At 38.1% G+C, this 24,884-nt stretch overlaps 1 protein-coding gene across 18 annotated transcripts in view; it reads right to left on the reverse strand.

Annotated features, from left to right (window-relative positions):
- Nucleotides 1-24,884, reverse strand: part of CDIN1 (CDAN1 interacting nuclease 1) — a 176,098-nt gene that overhangs the window by 84,418 nt on the left and 66,796 nt on the right. For all 18 annotated transcript variants that reach the window (XR_006281831.1, XR_006281834.1, XR_006281833.1 and 15 more), the window contains 4 exons: nucleotides 15,672-15,751; nucleotides 15,284-15,333; nucleotides 12,004-12,071; nucleotides 843-908 (listed from right to left, as the gene is read on the reverse strand). Coding sequence is in view for 14 of the 18 variants with exons in the window: in XM_038405367.2 (XP_038261295.1) it covers nucleotides 843-908; nucleotides 12,004-12,071; nucleotides 15,284-15,333; nucleotides 15,672-15,751 (264 nt within the window). In the remaining 4 variants the exon portion in view is untranslated. The remainder of the gene's footprint in view (nucleotides 1-842; nucleotides 909-12,003; nucleotides 12,072-15,283; nucleotides 15,334-15,671; nucleotides 15,752-24,884) is intronic.

The following is a 24,884-nucleotide window of genomic DNA, read 5'->3' on the forward strand; positions in this document are numbered from 1 at the left end:
CTGAGGGGCGTAGCTTTCCTGGCCCAGTACTGTTTCAGCCTTTTCTCTGCCTCAGTGTGGGGTTTGTAGACCCCCATAACAGAGAAGACAAAATTCTTACTTTTTCCATGGAATAGCTGTTAAGTCTGAGAATTCTTTTGTCTGACTATCTAGATGCTTACGTGATCCTCATTACCAGTAGGATGGGAATGCTAGAACTTATCTACATCTATCAGTTTTTCTCCACTGACACAATTTTCTTTCTTCCTGATTCTTCGCTGTCAGGTTATTAAGGACCCATGGAGATCTGTGGGGGCAACGAGGAGGATGTGGATGCTAAAATGAGCAAATGAGTGGTTTCACTTATTTGCTGGATCTTCCATTCCATGGCCTTTTGGTGACGGGGCATTACCCGTAAAGATGTTTTGGAATTTGACTGGGTTTACGAGTTTCTGGGGATAGACCATTATAAATGGTTCTGATCTCAGCCTCAGATGGTGGTCAGTTCAGGTTTGAGGTACAGGGATGTTACTTAAGCCCCCGCTTTCCAAAAAACACTTCTTACAATTATTGAGTTACTACTGCAAATCCCTAGAAACAATATTTTATATTTGTAATGTATAAAGTATAACATGCATAATATACTACTAAAATACTACATAATTCTAACACATTAGAATTAACCTGAACAGCTTTTTACTAATGCCACAAATGTACATATTCTATAGTTGCTTTCTTATTTTATATATAATATTTACAGTAATATTTTATAATATAATCCAGTTTTTAATGCCTTATAAAGTAATGTTAACATTTTAGTATAAACACAATAAATACTAATAGAAAAAGCTTTAGGGACTTACCTACTGGCACTTCTAAAATAAAATCTGGTGTTTTGTCATAACCCTTTGCACGAAGCTGTTCTTCAGCTGCATAGAGAACAAATACTATTGTTTATAACACTATTCTATTAACCAGACAGCAGTATAATTAATTTTCTTTTAAATACGAGTGAAAGAATTACTAATGCAGTCATACATATCTTTCATATGTATGCAATGCTGTCTCAGATTAAATGAACCTTCTTAGCAAACCTGAAGCATGGATATAAAAATGCTTCTTTGTCGTCTCTGCATTTTTATGTCTTCATTATAAACATCATTAATTCAAGCTGTCATACAGTACTTTGTAACCGAAAAACTATTCAAAATAAAGAAATATATTTGCTTATTGAAAGAAGAATCTCTTCACATTAGAATTAACCTGAACAGCTTTTTACTAATGCCACAAATGTACATATTCTATAGTTGCTTTCTTATTTTATACTGAAGTCTGACTAAAGTTATTACAAAACTTTATCTTCCAATTGGAAAGCTATAAAAGGAAAGAGAAGACACAGATTTTTATTTCTCTTGCATTATCTAGAATTTTACAGTTCAGTAGTACATACATTTAAAAGTACATGGTCTTCAAGATTTAAGTCTGTTTGTAATTCTGTATCCTTTATAAATACCAAAACTTCTTTTAAGCAATATCTGAAGATTTTCAGAACCATGACAGGGAGCAAGCAAGACAAAATTGTGGGGAAAAAAAATCAACCCATGCCTTACTAAGAAAAAAAGAAAAAACTTTACTACTGTCTAGGTGTTGTCCTTGACTTCTAATGCCATTAGATTGGTATTCCTGAAACACCATTTCTCCATTAGATTTTGGAGTGACCTGGTCATTCAATTCCAGACATGGCTTTCTGTCTTCACCCAACCTCAACTAATTGCACAACCAAGTAACAAGGAAGGCTGTGTGGACTCTTAACATCTACCGGGCTGTTGACATTGTCATGCATCCCATTCGCCTTTCTGCATCACCTTTGATTAAAATTAATGGCCCATTCCCACAATTGGGTAGCTTATTTTCAATCCATTTATCAGCCTAGGACAGTGGTTTCATGGCAAATGTTCAGAACTCTGTTTTAGAACACTTTGTGCATATCCTGAAAGGTCAGCACTTTGAGCTGAAAGAACATTTTAATGACAAGAACAACGTTTAGATTTTTAAGGGTACATTTGTTAAAGGTTGTGAAAAATAAGAGTCTGAAGTTAATTTTTCAGCTGCTGCACTAGAAGTTACAGTAAAACCTCACTAATTTGCACTAAGACTAGGATATTCATTGGGGTAGTTATAAATTAGCGTGTAAGTGAACAACCAAAAGAATGGGGAAAATGCACAACTAGATGTACTTCATTCATTCTGATGTGTACTAATAAGTGTACTCTAGTACAGGAGTTGGCAATCTTTCAGAAGTGGTGAGCCGAGTCTTCATTTATTCACTCTAATTTAAGGTTTTGTGTGCCAGTAATACATTTTAACGTTTTTAGAAGGTCTCTTTCTATAAGTCTTTAATATATAACTAAACTATTGTTGTATGTAAAGTAAATTAGGTTTTAAAAATGTTTCAGAAGCTTCATTTAAAATTAAATTAAAATGCAGAGCCCCCCCGGACTGGGGCCAGGACCCGGGCAGCATGAGTGCCACTGAAAATCAGCCTGCGTGCTGCCTTTGGCATGCATGCCATAGGTTGCCTATCCCTGCTTTAGTATATTGTAAAAATAAGTGTTAGTAATACAACACTTCACTATAGTGACATATCGGCTATTAAACCTTGGTAGGTGTTAGAGAGCAAAAGCTAGTGTTTTTTTTTCCTAACCCAGATATAAAATATATGGATGAGAGATGGGCAGACTAAAAAAGCTTTACTTTATGTTAATCTCTGAAACCCATTTTGAGTCACACCATAACAACACGATAAATCAATATTCTGAACAATTTCTTCATCCTGATAGGAGTGAAGACTAGGATAACTGTTGCCTACTCCTAACTGCTGATTCTAATGTTTGAAAATAGTTAAAAAAGGGGCTTGGATCCTTTGGTTAAAACTTCATCTATCTTAAAACCGCAATATTATTTGAACAGAATTGACATTAACCAAAGAGAAAATAATATTAGACTGTATCTTAAGATGCATTTTAAAACTTCATATATTTGAACAAAAAATAAAAAAATCCCCATACTAGGCATCAATATGTTCTAAAAATATACAACAAACAAATAAAAAACCTGGAAACATTGCTAGTCACATTGCTAGTTTGGGTGAGTTTTTCACAGGTCAGTGGCAAGGGGAACATACCTGCTGCATGTGTGAAGGAGGGTGGTGTTTCTTCTCGTTTCCCTCCTACCTTTCCCCCTTCCTCCCCATGTGGCTCTGTGGCGGGCTCTCTCAAGGCATCCAGGTAATGGAGCTTGTCCCCCCACTCCTGTCGATACTGGACCACAGGCCCATGAGGGACCAGCTGATTGGCACTTGCCTGCCAAGGTGAAAGAAGGGGAATGGCTTGTGTGCTTTTGCTACTGGTGAGTAGCCATTTTTGGCTCCGTCATCTCACTTACGCCCTATGTGAAGGAGGGGAATGGTTGGAATTCTGGCTTTCAGCAGAGGTCCCTGAGCAGGCCTATGAGGGTGTAGAAGGAGCAATGGCCTCACACCTGTCCTCAGGTTTGTAGAACCTCAGTCTTTGGTCCCCAGTTTAAGTCTGCACTGGAACAGCCTGCTGGGTATTCTAGGTAGTGGTTTCCCATTGGTTAAGGGTTTTTAATAAAGTTTTGGCCTCCAAATTTAACCACTATGGCATATATGTCTGATTGTTTTGGTCCAAATGAAATCTAGATGCTCATTTGAAAAACAAAACAAAAAAAAAAACCTCTACAGGTTTGATCCAAGAATTATTATACATGCTAAACTCCCATTGACTCCAACTGGAGTTAGAGGGGGCAGTTGCTGAAGGATCTAAGATTACAGCACAGAAGCTGGACAGGTTTCCTGGACTACAGCTGACACCGTAGCAAAGAATCAAAAAGGTCATTCCGATTCTTGAGGAGCCAGTCTGACTCTTTCTATCTGCCATTGATAGCTAGTTTTCTCCTTCCTTCACCTGTGGCTCTTCCCCCATCCCTTTTCCCTCAAGACAAGTTGCACGACTAGGAGGACAGCAACAGACAACAGAAGATGAAGTTCTAACTTATTGTTAGCAGTATGTTTCAGTGGAGAATGTGTGCTGGTAACAAAGAGAAAGCAGCCTGGGAGAGTGAGACTCTCTGCTCACTATGAGAGGGAACTCTCCCTCAGTTTTCTTCTTCCTCAAACTCAGGTTAGCACCGGCAGTGAAGTGAGTTATTGGTAATGGAGAGAAGGTTACGGCTCTTGTTGCGGGAAGGGGGGGAAGGTGAAGGAGAGACAGCAGAAACTGATTTTCTTGGCTCATCTCTCATAGCTTAGAAACATTAAGACAAGCATTCTGGGTTAATGAATACCTGTGCCAAATGTTCTGAGCATTTTACACTTCAATTAATCATCCTAAATACAAAAATAAATATATATCCAACTGGAGGAGTTATTCACACAAACATGAGCTCCAACTTTAGAATTCCTTATTTTTTTCCTCTTTGTAACATTTTACTTTCAATTAGGACTGTCAAGCAATTTAAAAAAATTAATTGCACTGTTAAACAATAAAAATACCATTTATTTAAATATTTTTGGATGTTTTCTTCATTTTCAAATACAACAGAATACAAAGTGTAAAGTGCTCACTTTACATTTATTTTTAATTATAGTATTTGCACTATAAAAATAAAAGATAGTATTTTTCACAATCTAATACAAGTAGTGTAGTGCAATATCTTTATCATGAAAGTTGAATTTACAAATGTAGAATTATGTACAAAAATAACTGCATTCGAAAATAAAACAATGTAAAACTTTAAAGCCTACTAGTCCAGTCAGCCCTACTTCTTGTTCAGCCAATCGCTCTGAGAAATAAATTTGTTTACATTTAGAGGAGATAATGCTGTCTACTTCTTGTTTACAATGTCACCTGAAAGTAAGAACAGGTGTTCCCATGGCACTGTTGTAGCCGGCGTTGCAAGATATTTATGTGCCAGATGCACTAAAGATTCATATGTTCCTTCATGATTCAACCACCATTCCAGAGGACATGTGTCCGTGCTGATGATGGGATCTGCTCGATAATGATCCAAAGCAGTGTGGACTGATGCACGTTCATTTTCATCATCCCAGTCAGATGCCACCAGCAGAAGGCTGATTTTCTTTTTTGGTGGTTTGGGTTCTGTAGTTTCCGCATCGGAGTGTTGCTCTTTTAAGACTTCTAAAAACATGCTCCACACCTTGTCCCTCTCCGATTTTGGAAGACACTTCAGATTCTTAAACCTTGGGTCAAGTCCTGTAGTTATCTTTAGAAATTTCACATTGGTACCTTCTTTGTGTTTTGTGAAATCTGCAGTGAAAGTGTTCTTAAAATGAACAAAAGTGCTGGGTCATCATCTGAAACTGCTAGAACATGAAATATATGGCAGAATGCGGGTAAAACAGAGCAGGAGACATACAATTCTCTTCCAAGGAGTTCAGTCACAAATTTAATTAACACATTTTTTTAAAATGAGTGTTATCAGCATGAAAGCGCTGGAATGGTGGCTGAAGCATGAAGGGGTATACGAATGTTTAGCATATCTGGCACGTAAATACGTTGCAATGCCTGCTACAAAAGTGACATGTGAACGCCCGTTCTTAAGCAGGCAGCATTGTCCCCCATAAATGTAAACAAACTTATTTGTCTTAGCAACTGATCAAATGTGTTTTCATAACATCAAAAGTCTAAAACTTGAGACAGACACATGTAATAAACTGAAAGAAAAAATACACTTAACACTTAAGTGAGCTTACATAAATATTTTAAATATATACCATAATTTCCTTTATTTATATTTTTATATACTGACGAGATAATCCCTTCTAGAATTGCTAAAATTTTGTATTAGACAGCACAAATTACATACAGCTTATTTTTATTTTTTAAAAGGTAACCTGAAGTCTATCATAGGTCATGATTCATTAAAAATTAAGTCTGATTTTGTGTGCTACAGAAGTTTATACAAGGCCACAAAAATGACAATCATTTGGGTTGAAGGATCCTTTAGTGAGTCATCTAGTCATCATGTTCATTAAACATACTTGATAGATGAGTGTCAAGTGTAGCCTTGAATTTTTCAGTGAAGGTGATTCCACAAGCTTCCCAGGCAGATTGTTCCTGTACTTAACAGTTCCTATAATTATGATTTTTTTCTAGTATTTAATTTCATCTTCCCAACTGCAGGTTAAGCCTATTACTACCAGTTCTGCCCTTATTCAATAGTAGGAATAACTGGCCACTGACATTTTCATGACATCTCCTTTTACATATGTAAATAGTTATTCCTGCCCTCAGACATCTTTACTCTAAATTGAAAAAAGTCCATTACTCTAAACTCTCCTCTGTGTCATATTTTCAAATGCTTAATGATTTTTTATTCTCTTAAATTTCTCAAATTTGTTCAAGATGTCCAAAATACTAACCTGTGTGTAGTAGATGCTATACAATGGGTAATTACAATCCCCTCCCCCAAAAAAGAGGTTATGTTAAAGAATTTATTGTTAAAAAATAACGAAAAAAACCCTTTTACTGTATATTTAAAAAAAAATTAGGGTTTGTGTATAGGGCTCACCCGACCTTAATGGACTCAGGGAAGGAGTGAGAGTCTCTTATACTGACAGTCTTCGACAGGGATCTGTCCTTGTGCCACAAGAGTGTCCCTTACTCTCATGGGAAGCCCTGCAGAAGAGTCTTTGGGCTTGGGCTCTGCTTCTTAAGCACGTGCTTAGAAGGGCGCTGTTCATTTGGTTAGGCCAATGTACAGCAGTCTTCTTGGCCTGGATCAGAGAGGGGGTTCATAGCCTTCTCCATTAAGTATTTTCTAAGGCAAAGCTCACAAGCTTTGTGAGTACTCTGTGGAACAGAGCGACAAATGCTGCACTTTGCTGAAATGTGTGTCTCATGCAGACAGCAGTGGCAGCGTTGGTGTTCATCACTGATGGAATAGGATCTAGGGCAATATAGTTTGTGAAACCCAGGAGTCTGGGCATAGTTTCTGACCATGAGGAGGGAGTCCCCGATCCAGGGAAACAAACCACACTAAAAGAAAAGGAGTACCTGTGACACCTTAGAGACTAACAAATTTATTAGAGCATAAGCTTTCGTGAGCTACAGCTCACTTCATCGGATGCATCCGATGAAGTGAGCTGTAGCTCACGAAAGCTTATGCTCTAATAAATTTGTTAGTCTCTAAGGTGCCACGGGTACTCCTTTTCTTTTTGCGAATACAGACTAACACGGCTGCTACTCTGAAACCACACTAACTACACTAAGACTAACTGAACTAAGCTAAAGAATAACTATTTACAATCTTACAGGTTTTCTGAAAGGCTGAAGCAAGAGAAGACACTGGATCTGACTCAGACTATGCAGCGGTAAGAAAGAACTGATAGGGCATTGACCTGCACTGCTTCTTTTACCCTCACTTGGGAGGACAAGGAGATCTATTGCACAGGTATGGGCCAACAAACAGCTTGTTAAAATCTCTGGACTCTTGTGCATGTTGAACATGCATACTCACATGTGGAATACATACAGGGACCAACCCTCAAAAAAGAACTGTGTATTTTTAAAAAAATTCAGAAACTCGGCAAATTTATCATTAAGTTCTCTGCACCAACTTTAACGTTGCACCATATTCCTGCCCACCATCTTAAGGTGGGAGACCTTCATGAGATGCCAAACTAAAGTCTATCCCACTGAGTAATGAATTAATTCCCACTGTTTGGTGTTTAATTTTTCGCTGATATCATCTGTGCCCACCATTCCAGTGGTTACACACAGTATAATGGGGAAAAGGGCAGTAGGGAGATGCAACCATCAAATCTCTTCTCTGTATTGGAAAGGTGCCAGGGGATTTGAGGCTAGAAACATGTTCTTGGTATCTGCAACCTGCGCAAGATACGTGATTTATAGAGGACACCAGCATCCTGCCTGTGCAACAAGCAGGACCCAGATGGATTAAGCAGAAGAGCAGGAGACGCACAGTATGCATCTTGTGACTTGTGGGTACATATGACTTGATGACTGACTGGAGGGAAAAAAGTGGGGCAGGAAAAAGCTGGCAGCTGCATGCCTAAGTAAAGCCACACTCAGATGTATGGATCAGTGACCAATGTGTAGAGTGGACAAGATAAAGATAAATCTCTGGACTTTATGTGGAGGTCAAAATGAGAAATAGGAGAGAATCAGTGGCATTTCAAGCCCATAAATAAGGTTAAGATTTTGTCATGGGTATTTTTAGTAAAAGTCAGGGACAGGTCGCAGGCAATAAACAAAAATTCATGGAAGCCCCATGACCTGTCCCTGACTTTTACTAAAAATACAACCAGGGAATGGGGGGGGGGGGAAGAGAGGGCTAACAGTCAGAGCCCCGCTGAGGGCTGACCACTGTGCACCTCTCCAGCTCCTTCTGCAGTGGGGGCAGAAAGCATCTTCAGCCCCGCCGCTCTGGCAGGGTCTGAAGCCAAAAAAGTTATGGAGGTCCATTAAAGTCACAGAATCCATGACTTCCATGATAAAATCATATCCTTACCCATAAACAACAGAGCATATTAGATTTGTGAAAGATGTGGGGGAATGTTGTCTCTGATTCATATTTGAAAGGTAAGCTGAGGTGTGTAGTCTCTGGCCTGCTGGAAGAGGATTGGCTGGATATAGGATCAGGGTATATTGTCTCAACATTAATCCCCTTAATGACATTTTTTGTTTCTTGTTTTTTTAAGCAGAAAACTGGTTTTGTAAGCTCATAACCCAACGATGGCTGAACAGATTAGAACAGTATTTTATAATTTATGTTCATGAGTCACAAGCTCGTTGGTAGAATTTATAACCTCCATGAAGCCCTGACTGTGATCCCCAAAGATGTAAAAAAAAAAAGTAGGCAAAATGTTGGTTGCAAAAAATTTGACAAAAATTGCCTATTTCAGACGTCATGATATTTTTTTGACTAATTTTGCCATTATGTAGATATTTGTTTGTGATAATGTTTGTGCCTAAAGGCAATATGGTCTAACTAATGGAGCACAGGACTGGTGATTAGGAAATCTTAAATTTGTATTTCCACCTCTGCTACTGCCACTTGACACTTCGCACTCATATAGCCTTTTACAAGCTATACCCACTTCACAAGAAACAAAAACAAGAAAAAGAGCTATTTTGTGACTAATTTAGTTGAGTGGGACTCAAGATATGATTCTAATCCCATTTCTGACACGGATTTACTATGTGACTTTGGGCATGTAATGTAACATATTATTTTGTAGGACAGAGGGCTGGCTTATAATCAATGCTGTTTTATATCTTAACTTTGGCATTATTCTAACTCCACAGTGGTTGAAATGACTATATTAATTGCCTCACTTGGTTTGCTTATAGTACTCCTATTAATATAGCCAAGAAAATCCCAAGAAAATATGTGCCTTTTTTTTTGTGATAGCATAGCATTACCCAGTTTATCAATTTAAAATGATCAGGTTCTTCTCTTTAATAATTACTGTGTGGTCAGTAATCCTTTGGCTCTATTTTTGCATATAATGATTTAATCTTATTTTATTGATTTCAGTTCATTGTTTAATATGCCAATATTGTGCTGTATTTTAATTATTTCTCAACTATTTGTAATTTCTTCACCTATTCTACTCATCCATGAATATACATAACCCATATACTCTCCATTTCATTCTACAAATTGTTAATACAAATACTGGTACTTAATAATATAGGACTCTCTTGCCTATTGGTACCGCCAAACAAGTTAAAAAAAATCAGTATACATTTTTTAAGTCATACAAGAGAAATGTAAAAAAATGGAAGAGTCACTGAAATGATCGTTTAGTAAAGAGTCTTTAAAAAAAGCAGCTTTATACACAAGTATGAAAAGTAGCACCATCTTGTCTTTTACATAAAACTGGAAAAATCTAACATCCTGGAAATACAGTACCCAATATAATCTAAAATAGTGTATTTTCTCCCCAGTATTTCTTGACTTTGTCAGTTATGAACAACCTTTTTTCCATACCCTGTCTTTAATATCACTTGTAAGATGTTTTTATTTGTTTTTATTATTAATTATTATTATTATTTACTACTTACTACTACTACAGTAATTACAAGCCAGAGCCAAAAATAGTACTGAGCCTTTCCAGACCCCAACCACTAAGTTCCTATGTTTGATTTTAAAAATGTTGTAAGTTTCATGTTCCACTAGAGCAGTAGTTCCCAAACTGGGGTTCGTGAAATGCTACAGGGGGTTCTCAGGAAAAAATTCCCTAATGGTGGAAAGAGCTGTCCCTAGGGACACCGTGCAGCATGGGGCCAGCAGCCTGGAGCCCCTGGACTTCCAAGAGCTAAGCAGATCAAAGCAAGCATTTCTATCACATTGAGGAGATTTAAACTTAAGACTCCTTATAAGAAATGGAAAGGGAGTTGGATATTTTTTGCTGTTTTTAAAATTAAATAGGCAGCTAGTATTGTTTTTAAAATTATTATGAAGAACAAGTTTAAGCTTTGTTGTAACGTGCATTGTCTGTCTGGGCTGTTCGAGCCCTGAATGCTTGTGTAGGAGGAACTCTGAGTTAGCTTCTTAAATACCTTCATGCTGTTTCACATCTGATACTCCTTGATGAAACTTAGGAGCCTTGTCTTATAACAGCCTTATTCAAAGTGATACAAGGTACGAAAGTGAGATCTTGAAAGAGTGTTGCTGTTTTCATAATGTAATAAAAATACTGTAATGATAAATAATAATTAATAATAAATAGTGTGTAATAAGCATGTCATAAAAACAAATTTTATATTTCCAAGATCACTGCTTTTGTAATTTATACTCTGGTAAAGGAGAAAATCCCTGGAAATACGCATTTTTAGGGGGGCGTTAGCGAGACATGACATTTTAATGAAAGGGGTTCACAGGTTGTTAAAGTTTGGGAACCACTGCACTAAAGTCACATAACCCACATTTCTTTAATTTCCCTAGGTTTATGTTATATGAAACCACACTACATAGTGTATCAATTTTAGTAAGCTATGTCCTAAGAAATTCCTTTATCTACTATTCCTTTATCTACTATTATTACTAATCGTTATCCTACCACAGAAAGAAACTAAATCTGGCATAACTTGCTTTTGGATAAATCCATAATACCTACTATTTATCAATTAAGCTATTTTCTGTTCCTTTTTGTAAAAGTTAGGACATTATTTGTTCAAAAGAGGTATTAGTTTTAGGTGAAACTAATACATATGTTGTATTATCTTTCTACATCAGAAATCTCTTTGAAGAATACAACATTTTACTATAGAACTAGGTTGCAGCTGTCTTATTTTGATATAATGTCACCACAGAAGGAATTCCAGATATAAGAAACTATCATAATTTATTATCAGGATAAGAGAAATAATTCTTTAAATGCTAACCACTATAATTAATATTACTGTACTATGTTTAATACTTTTTAATAGACAGAAAATTAAATCATCTTCTAATATCTACGTGAACATTTTCTAAAATAAATTATTAAAATGACTTGAAAGATGGAAAGGTGGAAAGATTGAGCGTATTAGTTCAAAAATATCAGAAATTGCACTTACAGATAAACAAGTGAACTCTTCTGGCAGTTCTTTAATACATAAAGCATTTTGCAACTAATATTTCTTATCCTTCCTTCTAAGTCTCATATGGCCTAGATTATGGCTAATATCTCATGACACCAAAAGTAATACCGCAGCAAATATTAAAGCATTTTTTTCAGCTACTTATTCTATAAAATATTAATTGCAAGCCTGTGCATGTGCTGTATATATAGGGTATTAGGTAACTTGCTCAGTTCTAAATCAATAAAAGATAACATATACAGCATCAACCATTTTTTACTCTTCCTTTACATAATACAGCATGTGTTGAGGTTTTTTTCCCCCCTTAAGTAAACAGTCACTGAGATCTTTGAAGCTAACATATCATAGGTTAGATACTATAGATTCTTACCTAAGAAAGAGAGATTTTTCTCCAGAAGCATTTCTCGCAGCAGGACTTCATGCTCATGCCCAATAGCACTGATGGATTTAAGTTTAGGAAAAAGTGCTATATGTTTGGAATGAAACTAAATTCTGAAAACTGATACAGCTAGAATATAATGCCCCACATTATCAGGAGTGACCAGCGATTTGTACTTAGTGCTTTTTAAAAACCAAGGCCCTTTATGGTGTGTCAAGTTGGGTACCCAAAAATGGAGGCACCCAAAATCACCAGTTACTTTTGAAAATTTATACTAATCTTTAAGTAGAAATAAAATTAAAAAAAACCACCTCACACAAATGACAAAAGTCAGGTATCATCATAAACAACTTTCTTCAATATAACCAAGAGTAGTGCTTTATCTTGCTTCCATTTTCTTCTCCAAAAGAGCAAAGTGTGAGACTAAAATGAGTAGCAGCCGTGTTAGTCTGTATTCGCAAAAAGAAAAGGAGTACTTGTGGCACCTTAGAGACTAACAAATTTATTAGAGCATAAGCTTTCGTGAGCTATAGCTCACTTCATCGGATGCATTTGGTGGAAAAAAAAACCCACCAAATGCATCCGATGAAGTGAGCTGTAGCTCACGAAAGCTTATGCTCTAATAAATTTGTTAGTCTCTAAGGTGCCACAAGTACTCCTTTTCTTTTTACTAAAATGAGTGCCTTTATAGCTGGATATTTTGGGCCTGATCTTTGGCTTTGTACTCAAGACTCTCACTAAAGTCAATGGGAGTTTTGCCTAAATATATAAACCACAATAAATTGGATAAGAATTCAACAATTTAAGATTTTGTTCTTTAAATACTGAAACTTTTTACACTTAAAGATATATTCTGAAACCATCTGATGCATCTCACTATACCAAAACAGCCTTTTAATTGATTTTCAGTTGTATGAAAACCAAGTATTTCTCACAAGGTGAAATAAAATATTTCAGTGTAGTATCTCCAATCCTTCTGACTCCACAGACAGCCTGTTGATCTGAATTTGGTATTATCACTAAAAAGTACAAGGTCACAACTTTAGACGTCTCCAGTCTCTTTGCCCAGGGTAAAATCTAGCACTTCAAAGTTCTAGTTGATTGGAAATTTTGTAAAGGAAAATCTGTAAATGAAACTTAAAAACAACTACAATTCATAATTTGTTTAGGATATCTTATACAAAGTGATAAACTGCAGAATTAATTACCATTATAATTAATTACTCTAACTTTTACCAGCACTAACTGCTGAACTGCAAAAAAGCTATCATAAGGAATCACTTTACATATATACATCATTGTCTCTATCAATTGAAAGCATGTTCTACATTAAACTATACTGGCAATGACAGAACCAAAAAAGGAAAATGAATGATGGCAAAAATATAAGACAAATACTGCAAACAGAATTGATAATGCACCATAAGCAGAAACACTTAGACTTGGTCTATAATAATACCTATTGTTGATGAATAGCAGTGACCATGGGGCAAAACTTTTAAATAACCTCACAAGCCATTTTCTGCTCATGCAATCCAACAGCCTAGTTTCCCGTAAGCATCTGAACTATTACTGAAAAATAGCCTCCTGGCATTTACAAAGAGGTAGACTTCATACTTTAGTCCATGCATATATAATTAGATAGTTATATTTAAAATCAATATGCAATCCTTCAGAAGACATTATGCTTTTAAAACCTTAACTTTAAATTGATTTTTAACTATTTTATGTGCCTTAAAATTAGCATCTAATTCAGCAACATACACTCGCAGATAATGCATTCACACAGCTAAATATCACCAAACTTTACTGTAATAATCTTCAGTTGACAAACTTTTTATGTTTTTTTTAATGTTTCCTAATAATGCCATCATTTTTTGTGCAAGCTGATTTGAAATATAGGGGGGGAACACTACAGATTACAGAAAAATGCACTATTTCTTAACAATTTAATATAAAGCAGAGATGTGCAGTATAATGCATCATTTTTATAAAATAAAGTTAGTTTTTACAGCTCAGAAGCATATATTCAGATTCTTCATAAGAATGCAACCTCATGTACCTAATTTAACAGACCTTATGATTAATGATCCTTTAAAAGATAGGATGATGTTTAATGAATATCCTTATATATAAAATTGTACTTAATGTTACAGTGAACCCTCAAAGAATATACCAAACAAATGGACTTTGGCCCAAACATGCTTTCATTAAAGTTAATGGGAGCAGGATTGGGCCCTTACTATATACCATACAAAATAAATCTGAGGAAAAGTGGCAGGAAATGAGGCAATTTTTTTTAGGAAATGCAAACACTATGACTGCAAAGTGTATTGGGGGTGTAAGAAGAAATATCTCCTTTAATACGTATGAACAGTGAATACATTTCTTCTCCATGTTTAACTGCCGGGAACCATCGTGGCTCCCCTTCCCTCCTAATACAGGGTGAAATTCCCACCTCCTCCAAAACCTTATTGAAATTCGTACAGAGAACTCTCTAGAACTGAGGGGAGAAAATTCACTCACCATCCTGGAGACTGGATACAAGGACACAAACTGAAGATTTCTCTTCCAACCATGGGCTGAAATAGATCAGCAACCCTTTATGCCCAATAAAGTGCTTTTGAGCCAGTGAATCTGCACAAGAGTGGCGCCTTCCCAATACAATCCTTCATCCTCATCTATTCAGGCCTTATAGAATCCCCAGTCTGCTGCAACCACTGAAAGCTGACCCTTCCTCCACAGTACTTTGCTCATTGTGGAGATACCTCTGACACTCTCTCCCACTTTCAAAAATAGGTTTTTTTCCTATACCTTATGCCCTACTTTCCTTGAAGAGGAGGAGAAAAGAACTGCACTGGAATGTCAGATACAGCATTTAAAATTTAAATCAGAACTTGAAAAGCACTTCAAAAATCCAAAGGAAACAGCAAATTAGTTAAGAATATTGCAATACTGGACAGTGTCTATGGCACTTTAATGGCTTTAGATGAATCACAATACAATTTCATCTCACCAAAAACAAGAGGTTTCAACTAAGCATATGCATGTACAGCCTCTGAACTGATAACTTCCCTTGGCCTATCTGTTTTTAGTTAAACGGCATAAGAGAAAGGACTGCAGTGACCCTCTACTTGATTGAATGTAAAATAGAGGAGTATGAAATGGGTTTTGTGAAGCGGAACTTTATGTCAGGTTAAAGCTAGACACAGCTCCTCCACAGAGTCTAAGCTCGTCAATTGTGCACCTAAAATTTTATGGGAAAGGATACTGTTTGATGCAGTCTACCAGTGGTCCATAACAATAGTCATTCACAGTACACTGCAGACAAATAAGAGAAGTAGTATAGTGATGGTCAACTACAAATCTATTATAGTTAAACAATACGCTAAAAACAGTAATTACTTTGCCTCAAAAAGGTTATCAAAGGCTGTTCGGATATAATCACAGAAAACAAAAATTGCATGCTTTTTATTCACTATAAAAGCAAGCTATTAAAAAGTGAAATGATCTTCTCACAAATATTGCATTGCCATTTATGGTGCACCCTGACCTTAGTGATAGTTTATGATGACAGTAATTAAATGAGGCTTAAAATCCTTTACTCTGCTAGGCAGATAACAGCATTGCCACTGAAAAAAGATGGCTGTGATTAATACCTGATAGACCTGATTTGCTAGAACTCCATCTGGAATCTGAGAAGGGTCCCGCAGCATACTATTTATAAGAGTCTTGGAGGCTATGGAAGAAAAAGAAAATGGTTAGCTCAGTATGAACATATCATTAACCAGTTGTCAAAAAAGTGAAACATACTTTTTAAAAGGAAAACGTTGGCTACACTGACAAAATGAGGTTACTTACCTGTAACTGAAGATTCTTCAAGATGTTTGGTCCTTATCTGTATGCCATTGAAGATTATGCGCATATGCTATGCGCTCGGAGCTGGAGCTTTTGAAAGTAGTACTAGTTTGGGGGTCCACGCATGCGCCCTGTGCTGCCTCGTGGTCTCGCCCAAGGCCATAAAGGGTGTGGCAGGCCACCAGTGTCTACAGTTCCTTCTCTACTGCAGAGCTGTTGAATCCGTAGCAGAGGGGAAGGAGGGTGGGTTTGGAATAAAGATTGGGACCACACATCTCAAAGAACCTTCAGTTACAGGTTAGTAACCTCATTTTCTTCCCTATTGTATTCTACTGAGGTTGATTAACAAGCAGTAACTATGTGGGAGGATAGCGCAAGGAGATTATGGAACGGAGGATTGCTGCTCTGAACGAATTATTTGTCACAGAATCATGCACTAGAGCATGGTGTGTACGGAACTCCACATGGCCACTCTGAATATGTCTGTGAAGGACACCTGTGGAGTGCACCTAGTTGATGCTTGAGCTCTAGTGGAATGGGCCCTCACAAGGGTATAGTTCTGGTAATTGATAGCAGCGCATAATGCATCCTGAAACTCACTTGGAGATTCTCTGGGTGGAAATGGCTTGCCTTTTCATTCTCTGGGCTATAGCAATAAAAAGACAAGGAAATTTCCAAATGGGCTTTGTCTGCTCAAGATAAAAAAAAGTCAATGCCCTTCGAACATCTAATGAGTGCAGCATGAGAATTGGGGAAGAAGGTGGGTAAACATATGGGTTGCTTGAGATGGAATTGGGAAACCACCTTAGGTAGGAAATTAGAGTGAAGTCATAGAGACCATGTCTTTGTGGAAAGTTGCAAAGGGAAGGTTAGCCATCATGGCTCCCAATTCGCCAACCCTCCTCACTGATGTAATAACAATGAGGAAAGCGATTTTCATGGAAAGGAGAGATAGCAAGCATGAGACCATACGTCAAAAGGGGTCAGACGTCAAGAAGGTGAGGACTAGGTTAAGGTCCCATTGGGGGGTGATAGGCTGAATGGGAGGGTATTTTTGCAGAAGGCCCTTCCAGAACGACACAGTTAATGGGTGGATAAATACTGAATGGTCATCCCCCGGTGGGTGAAAAGCACTAATGACAGCTGTATGTACTTTAATGAAACTGAGGACCAGTCCCAAGTCCTTCAGATAAAGGAAATATTTCCAGAGTAGTGGGATGCCAACCACTCCAGGGACAAGGCCCTGCTGGGTAGCCCAGGCAGTGAAATGCATCCATTTGGTTCGATACAAGCATCTTGTGGACTGGTTGAGAGAACAGACTTGCACTGCCAGAGAGCATTCCTGTGCTAATGGAGGTGTTCATCCAAAAACCAAGCTGTTGGTGAAGAGCGCGCGGGTTGAGGTATCTGAGTCTGCTGTTGTGCTGGGACAGTAGCTTTGGGAACATCTAAAGTGGAGGGTGCTTCGACATGTGGAGGAGAAGTGGGAGCCAAAATTGGTGAGGCCAGAAGGGGAGATTAGGATGGTTATTGCTCTCTTCCAGCAGAATTTATGGATCAGTTGTGGTAGGAAGGATAAAGGGGGAAGGCATAATATGTCCAGTCTGACCAATCGAGAACTAGGAAGTCCTCCTGTGAACAATATTGGGTGCATTTGGTATTGATGTGGAATGAGAAAAAATCCCTCACTGGGGCTCCCATCGGACAAAGATGTCCGCGATTACAGTTATGCAACTCCCTTTCTTGGTCAGTTGCAAAGTTTCTGCTGAGAGCATTGGCAATCATGTTCTGCATACCCGGTAAGTAGGCTGCTGTCAAAAGAACATGGTGTATAGATTCCACACACTCAGGATCTTGTCCCCCTTTTCTTGTTTATGTAGAAGACTGTGATAGTGTTGCCTGACATGAGAAGAATGTATCTGTCCTGCATGTTTGGTAGGAACACCTGGCAAGCTTTGTTTACTGCCTGAAGTTCTAATACGTTTATGTGCATCCTGGCCTCTCGTGTTGTCTTGTGTCATGCGTGCCTTGTGTCATGCGGTCACCCACGTGGGTGCCCCAGCCTGTGAGAGATGCATCCATTATGATTGTCATGGTAGGGATGGAAGGAAGACTTGTAGCAGATTCATCCACCAATGGAGTGAGGAGAAAACTTTTGGTGGCATGAGGAACAGAGTATGAATGGGGGAGTAGACACTTTGTAGCTACAATTGAAGGTGGCGCAGGTGAGCAAAGGGTGTGATATGTGCAGACTGCCATGTGTCCCAAAAGAGAGAGGCAGATTTTGGTAGAAACCAAAGGATTGGAAGACACCAAAGTGATTAGTTCCCTCATAGTCTGGAATCTTTCATTTGTTAGATAAGCTCAGGTGCAAGTCACATCTATGTGAGCTCCTATGAATTCCAGGAATTGTGTAGGGCTTTAAAGTTGATTTTTAAAAGTTGATACTGACCCCCAGGGAGGAGAAGAGTCGAAGCAGTTGGGATGTCAATTCCTGGGCCTCTTGTTTGGACTGTACTGCTATCAGCCAGTCATCCAGATATGAAAAAAACAGGATGCCTTGACAGATGGGCTGCCATCACGGACAAAACTTTTATGAATACTCACAGGAAAGTGGGGAGTCTGAACGGTAGGACCCTATATTGAAGATGTTGAAGCCCCACCTTGAACTTCAGGAACCTTCTGTGTGTTGGATGTATAGTGATATGGAAGTAGGCATCTTGCATATCGAGAACCGTAAACCATATGCCTTTTTCTAAGGACGGAATGATTGTTGCGAGCATGACCCTGAAAAATCTTGGTTTGGAATCGAGCAGTTGAGGTGCCAGAGATCCAATATTGGTTGCCATCCTCCAGTCTTTTTGGGGACTAGGAAGTAGCTTAAGTAGAACCCTGTTCTCTGAAAGGAGTCTGGGATTAGCTTTACAGCTTCCCTTTGCAATAATGAGTCAACCTCCGCTACTTGGTGCCATGCTTATGTGCATGCTTCCTTGGTTAATGGCTAGGTTCTGGTGTGGGGTCCTTAGCACTGGTACCAGCAGAGCCTGACGGATGTTCCGCAGCAGGGGCACTCTTTGACTGTTCAGGCTGATGTATGGGGATGGAGGGAGGGTTCCCCAGCCAGGATCCAATGCGAGTCCCATAGCAATCTCCATAAGTTGGTTCCTGAAAGGGAGAGTCCAGTTCTTCTGAGTATGGGCAGGAAAGGATGTGAAGTGGGTGCGATGTGAGCTTCCATCAAGCAGTACAAGCAACATTGGTGCTTATCGCTGATGGAAAATGAGTGAGGGCAGGAGGTGCAGGTTTTGAACCTCAGCATCTCTGGTATATACTGGAGGTGGGGAGGGGTGTAAAGTTTGGCAGGAAACACTGCCGAAGCGGTGTCCCAAGTCCTAACTCAGGTACGAAGGGAAGAATCAAAAAACAAAAACAGAACAAATAAGAAATCTAAACTCTGAACAGCACTAAAGATAATTTTGGAAAGTGTGTCACAAGGACATTAGAAGTAGAAGCTCTGACTTGGACTAGGTGGCGGTGAGAAGGAACTGGAGACGCTGGTGGCCCGCCGTGCCCTTTATCGCCTTGGGCAAGATCACAAGGTGACACAGGGTGCATTCACAGACCGCCAAAGAGTACTACTTTCAAAAGCTCTGGGTGCATGTGCATGACCCTCAGTGGAATACAATAGAGACAATCATTCAAAGAACTCTTGATTACACAACAAGCAGTTGCAAGTATATTCCCCTCCATTTGCTAGTCACTTATCCATTTGCATACGATCGAACTCTGATAATCTCAGAACCACAAAGGTATGTTATAAACACAGGGCCAAATTCTGCCTTCAGTTACACTTATGCAATCCCATGCTCAAAAGCATTATGCACAGGAATATTTCCTAGGAAAACAGCCTAGATTTTTTAAAAGTATGAGGTTAGGATTAGAGGAGAAAGATATGCAGAGCTTCAAACAGGTGTTAACTATATTAAAGATGTTGTCTGGACAGTTTTAGTGGTAGTTAGGGACCTGAAGATTCCACTTTGGCAGTTTTCAGATTTTTGCTGCATTTGTTCAGCATCAGAATACTTATTTGCTTTTACCTAAAAATATGCTATTCTAAATTCAGAAACAATAAATGAATAAATAAAGTCTCCCAAGCACTCTTCTTAGTCTTTTGTTATTTTTTCACACTGTAAATTTTAATTTTGTTGAACAAATGGGATTTTCAACGGCCAGTATCAGGAAACACATTTAATTTTTTATTTTCATGTTTAAATATAGTCTCTTTAAAAGTCCAGCAGCCGTTTTCTCTGTGGACTCTTAATCTGGGCACTTTTGCATATCAATTAATAATATGAATCAAAAGATTTTGATCTAGAATGGCTCCTGTTTCAAATACCCAGACATTGGTTTTGCTTTTCAGGGGGGTAACAGAATTTATAATATAGTAGCAGAAATATTTAGAATCCCTTATTAGCCCCAAGTTAAAAAAAACCCAACAACTCTGAGAAAATGCTGTTTACACTTAGTTGGTTATATTATATGTGAACCATAAAATAACTGAGAGAACATGTTACGTAAAATTAAATAGATTTATAAAATTAGCTACATAGAAACATGCAAGTTAAATATTGTATCCCCAGAATATATTTCTCAGCCACCCTTATTTGTAACGCTGCAAAGATAAATAATAGAAATAATTTTAAAATGTTACATCAACAATACAGACTTCAGGTTTCAGAGTGGTAGTCGTGTTAGTCTGTATCAGAAAAAAAACCGAGGAGTACTTGTGGCACCTTAGAGACTAACAAATTTATTTGGGCATAAGCTTTCGTGGGCTAAAACCCACTTCATCGGATGCATGCAGTGGAAAATACAATAGGAAGATATATATACACAGAGAACATGAAAAAAATGGGTGTTGCCATAACAACTAACAAGACTAATCAATCAAGGTGGGATATTATCAGTAAGAGAAAAAAAACTTTTGTAGTGATAATCAGGATGGCCCATTTCAAACAGTTGACAAGAAGTGTGAGTAACAGTAGGGGAAAAATTAGCATGGGGAAATTTTTTTTACTTTGTGTAATGACCCATCCACTCCAGGTCTTTATTCAAGCCTAATTTAATACGTCCAGTTTGCAAATTAATTCCAATTCTGCAGTCTCTCGTTGGAGTCTGTTTTTGAAGTTTTTTTTATTGGAGAATTGTGACTTTTAGGTCTGAAACTGAATGACCAGGGAGGTTGAAGTGTTCTCCGACTGGTTTTTGAATATAGACTTCAGTTTGTCTTCTGCATTTTTCCTTTTCAGATAAAGAATAGTATCAATTAAGTAGACAGACTTTTAAAAATAGTAAGGGTAACAAAAAAAAGTTGGAGTGTATTCATACCTTGATCATGATTCTGTATGCATTACAAAATGGTATATAATTTAAGAGAAAATGTGGGAGAAAGGATAGGCCAGAGGATTGATAACATGGGATTTCAATCAGGTATAAATCAGGCCACTAGCTGAACATCAGACACAGGTCAGTAGTGGTTGAAAGTTACTACCTGAAGATTCTTCAAATAATCATGAGTTGGTAGTTACAGGTCAGTTTCTTGTAGAAATGCATCCACAGTACAAAAACTGCCATGCTTGGCATTAGGGTTGCCAACTTTCTACTTGCACAAAACCGAACACCCTTCGCCGACCCCTCCTCCAAGGCCCTGCCCCTGCTCACTTCATCCCCCCTCCCTCTGTTGCACACTCTTCCCATCCTCACTCACTTGCTTATTTTCACTGGGCTGGATCAGGGATTTGAGGTGCGGGCTCTGGGGTGGGGCCAGAAATGAGGTGTTCAGGGTGCAGGATGGGGCTCTGAACTGAGGCAGTGGATCAGGATGAGAGGGGGGTGAGGGCTCTGGGGTGGGGCCAGGGATGAGGGTTTTGGGGTGCAGAAGGGGGCTCCAGGCTGAGGGGGTGGAGCCAAGGAGTTTTGAGTATGGGAAGGGGCTCCAGGTTGAGGCATGGGGTTGGGGTGTGGAAGGAGGTCTGGGCTGGAGATGTGGGTTCCGGGGTGAGGCAGGGGGTGTGTGAGGGCTCTGGCCATGGGGCTGGGGATGAAGGATCTGGGGTGCAGGAGGGTACTCCAGGCTGGGACCAAGGGGTTTGGAGGACAGGAGGGGGTCAAGGTGCAGGTTCCGGGAGGCGCTTACCTCAAGCAAGGTTTATTTTTATACAGTCTGTTTTTATACAGTCTTAGAATTGGAATGGAGAAAGTGTATGAAAAACTGAACAAGAAGCAGAGGTGCTGTAACAATTTTTATAGTGGGGGTGCTGAGAGCCATTGAACCAAAACTGTAAACCAAAGAATATCAGGGTTGGAAGGGACCTCAAGATGTCATCTAGTCCAACCCCCTGCTCAAAGCAGATCCCAATTTTTGCCCCTAAATGGCCACCTCAAGGATTGAACTCACAACCCTGGGGTTAGCAGGCCAATGCTCAAACCACTGAAATATCCCTCCCCCCGTGTATAATAGAAATACCACCATTAGTTCTAGCACCTATGACTAAAAGCCTTCTGGAATGCATGGGATATAAATATCCCATTTCCCCTCCTCCTAGTGTTCATGGTGGGTCAGTGGTGCTGCCATTTCCTCTTCAACTCATGGCTCACTTAGGTAAATTTCCCTTTTCTTTCCCTTGTAATCCAAAGGAGCCCTGACCCCTTTTCTTCCAGCTGGACAGGCAAACATTCACCACATTTACTTGTAGTGATAGAAAGGTGCATTTGCTCAAAATGTAAGACCGAAAAAGGCAAGCGTTGGACAATAACACTTGTTAGTGATGTGGTGGTACTTAATGCAAAGCAAAACTTCAAAAATTAACAATATTTAGCATTGAAGAATGAGCAGTCAGAGGGAATGTGAAGTATTCAGAATTATGAAAGGCATGTGTGAAAAATATTTTCTTTTCTATCTTGTCCCATAACCCCACCCCCCAAAAAAGCTTACAAAATTAAATTAATGGCTAGTACATTTAGAAAAAAATAAAGTAAACATTTCTTAATCAACCAATTGAATTCATTGCTTTAGAAGACCATCCAATCAAACATCAAGGCTGGATTTAGGAGAGGGTTGAATTATTTCATGAACAGCAGCTCTGTTTGTAGTTATGCATCTCAAGATATGGGTGCTTGCATTTCCTGCTTCAATAAACTGATCACTACAAGGGACAAGGAAGATTTCAGTTTCACCCCATTGCACAGTTGGCAATGTTTATTATGGATTTTTTACCTTTGCTTGAAGCATCAAGTATTGGCCACTGCTGAATGCAAGATATCAAAGAAACAAAATTTGGCAAAACTGTGTTTCTATAATCACATTCTATGCACTAATGAGTAAGAGCATATTTGTCAAAATTGCTTTTTCTTTTAAACAATTTTCTGAACTAACTAAAATGAAAGTGTAAACTGATACTAGGTTACAAAAATGTAATGTTATTCAAATACAATAAAATGCCAAGTTTTACTGTAGTAAAATATCTCTAGTAAGGTATGTTTAGTTTTTGGAAAATACTTCCAAAGACTGAGCCCATGTGCCAATTATGGCTCTTCTTACACAACTTTTGCCCAATTTACTTGGGGAAAACTAATTAGCTTTCTACTTTCAAGTGAAACAAACCTGTATATTGTCAAGTCATTTTCTCATATTTAGGTTTCATTTGCTTACCTTTTAATATTTACAGAAAGACTTTGCCAAACTTCAAAATATCACACGTCATTATAACGTGAATGAGACGTGCACACATATACACTTGAGCTTTAAAGCCAGACTGAATAAACTGTACTAGGTCATGTATTTCTTCCATTCCTTGGAAAAAATTTTTGATGCACAATAATTCCCTTTTTTTTTGGTATTCAAAATAATGTTGGGACTGATTCTGGTCTCATTTACACCAGTGTAATATTGGAGTAACTGCTGAATTCGGTGATGCTATTCTGGTTTCACATTGGTGTAACAGACACCAAAATCTGGCCCTCAATCTTTAATAGAAAAGTAACTTTTCTCCCTATCACTGTATTGACATTTAATATGCAAGCTTCTGCTCATCTAAAAATAACTACTTATGCATTGTACAGTATACTGCATAATTAAAAACAGTATATTGCTACTTTATGTGGAATTTAATTTCACTATGAATTCTTTATGTAATGAGACTGTTATGATACATTCATTTAATTGCAATTAATCTTTCAAAAAGTCTGCTTGAACAATGGTAATGGCAATGGTAACCAAAAAGCCAACAGGATATGGGTTTAGAAACTGATTCAGAATGGAAGCTCCAGGGTTTTATAGAGATTAAGTGTTTTGTGGGAGCAGTTTGTTTAGTCTCTGAAAATAAAGTTACCAGCAATTCTGTTCCTGCGTGAATCACCTTCTAATCCCTCAACAATAAAAGGTCACTGAGAAGTGTTTCAAAGAAGACTGGCAATATACGGTCCTTGCTTATGCTAATGTATTACTGTTAACAGTAGTCAAATAGAATTAATTGGTTGCATACAATAAAGAAAGGTGAAATGTAAAATAAATTTAAAAATTGAAGAAATTAAAACTATGGTATCGTAATGAAGTAAAAACTAAAGTAATTATTTAATTACATTTCTGCTGACTTTAGCAGAAATACCTATAATCGTCCCCAATAAAATTAAATATGTACAACCCTCCCTAAATTAAATACTGTTTAAAGGATAATAAAAACATTTTCAAATATATATTACAACACAATTACAGTTTACAGTGTTACCATTACTATGGTGGGCTTGTAAACTTTCCTCTTGCCGTTCTGGTGTAACAAGGGGGAAAAAAAAGGGCTGATGTGAGAACAAAGTACTGTCAGCAATCTACCCTTTAAACTGCTTAGACCTGGAAGGCACACTCATTGCTTTATTTCTTTGCTCATTTTTCTCTGAGATTGGTACATCTGAAATACCTTTCTACAGATCTATACAGCACTACCGTTCAGCAAGAAAGA

This window comes from Dermochelys coriacea, chromosome 6 (assembly GCF_009764565.3).
Source record: "Dermochelys coriacea isolate rDerCor1 chromosome 6, rDerCor1.pri.v4, whole genome shotgun sequence".
In the NCBI taxonomy this organism is placed as follows: Eukaryota; Metazoa; Chordata; order Testudines; family Dermochelyidae; genus Dermochelys; species Dermochelys coriacea.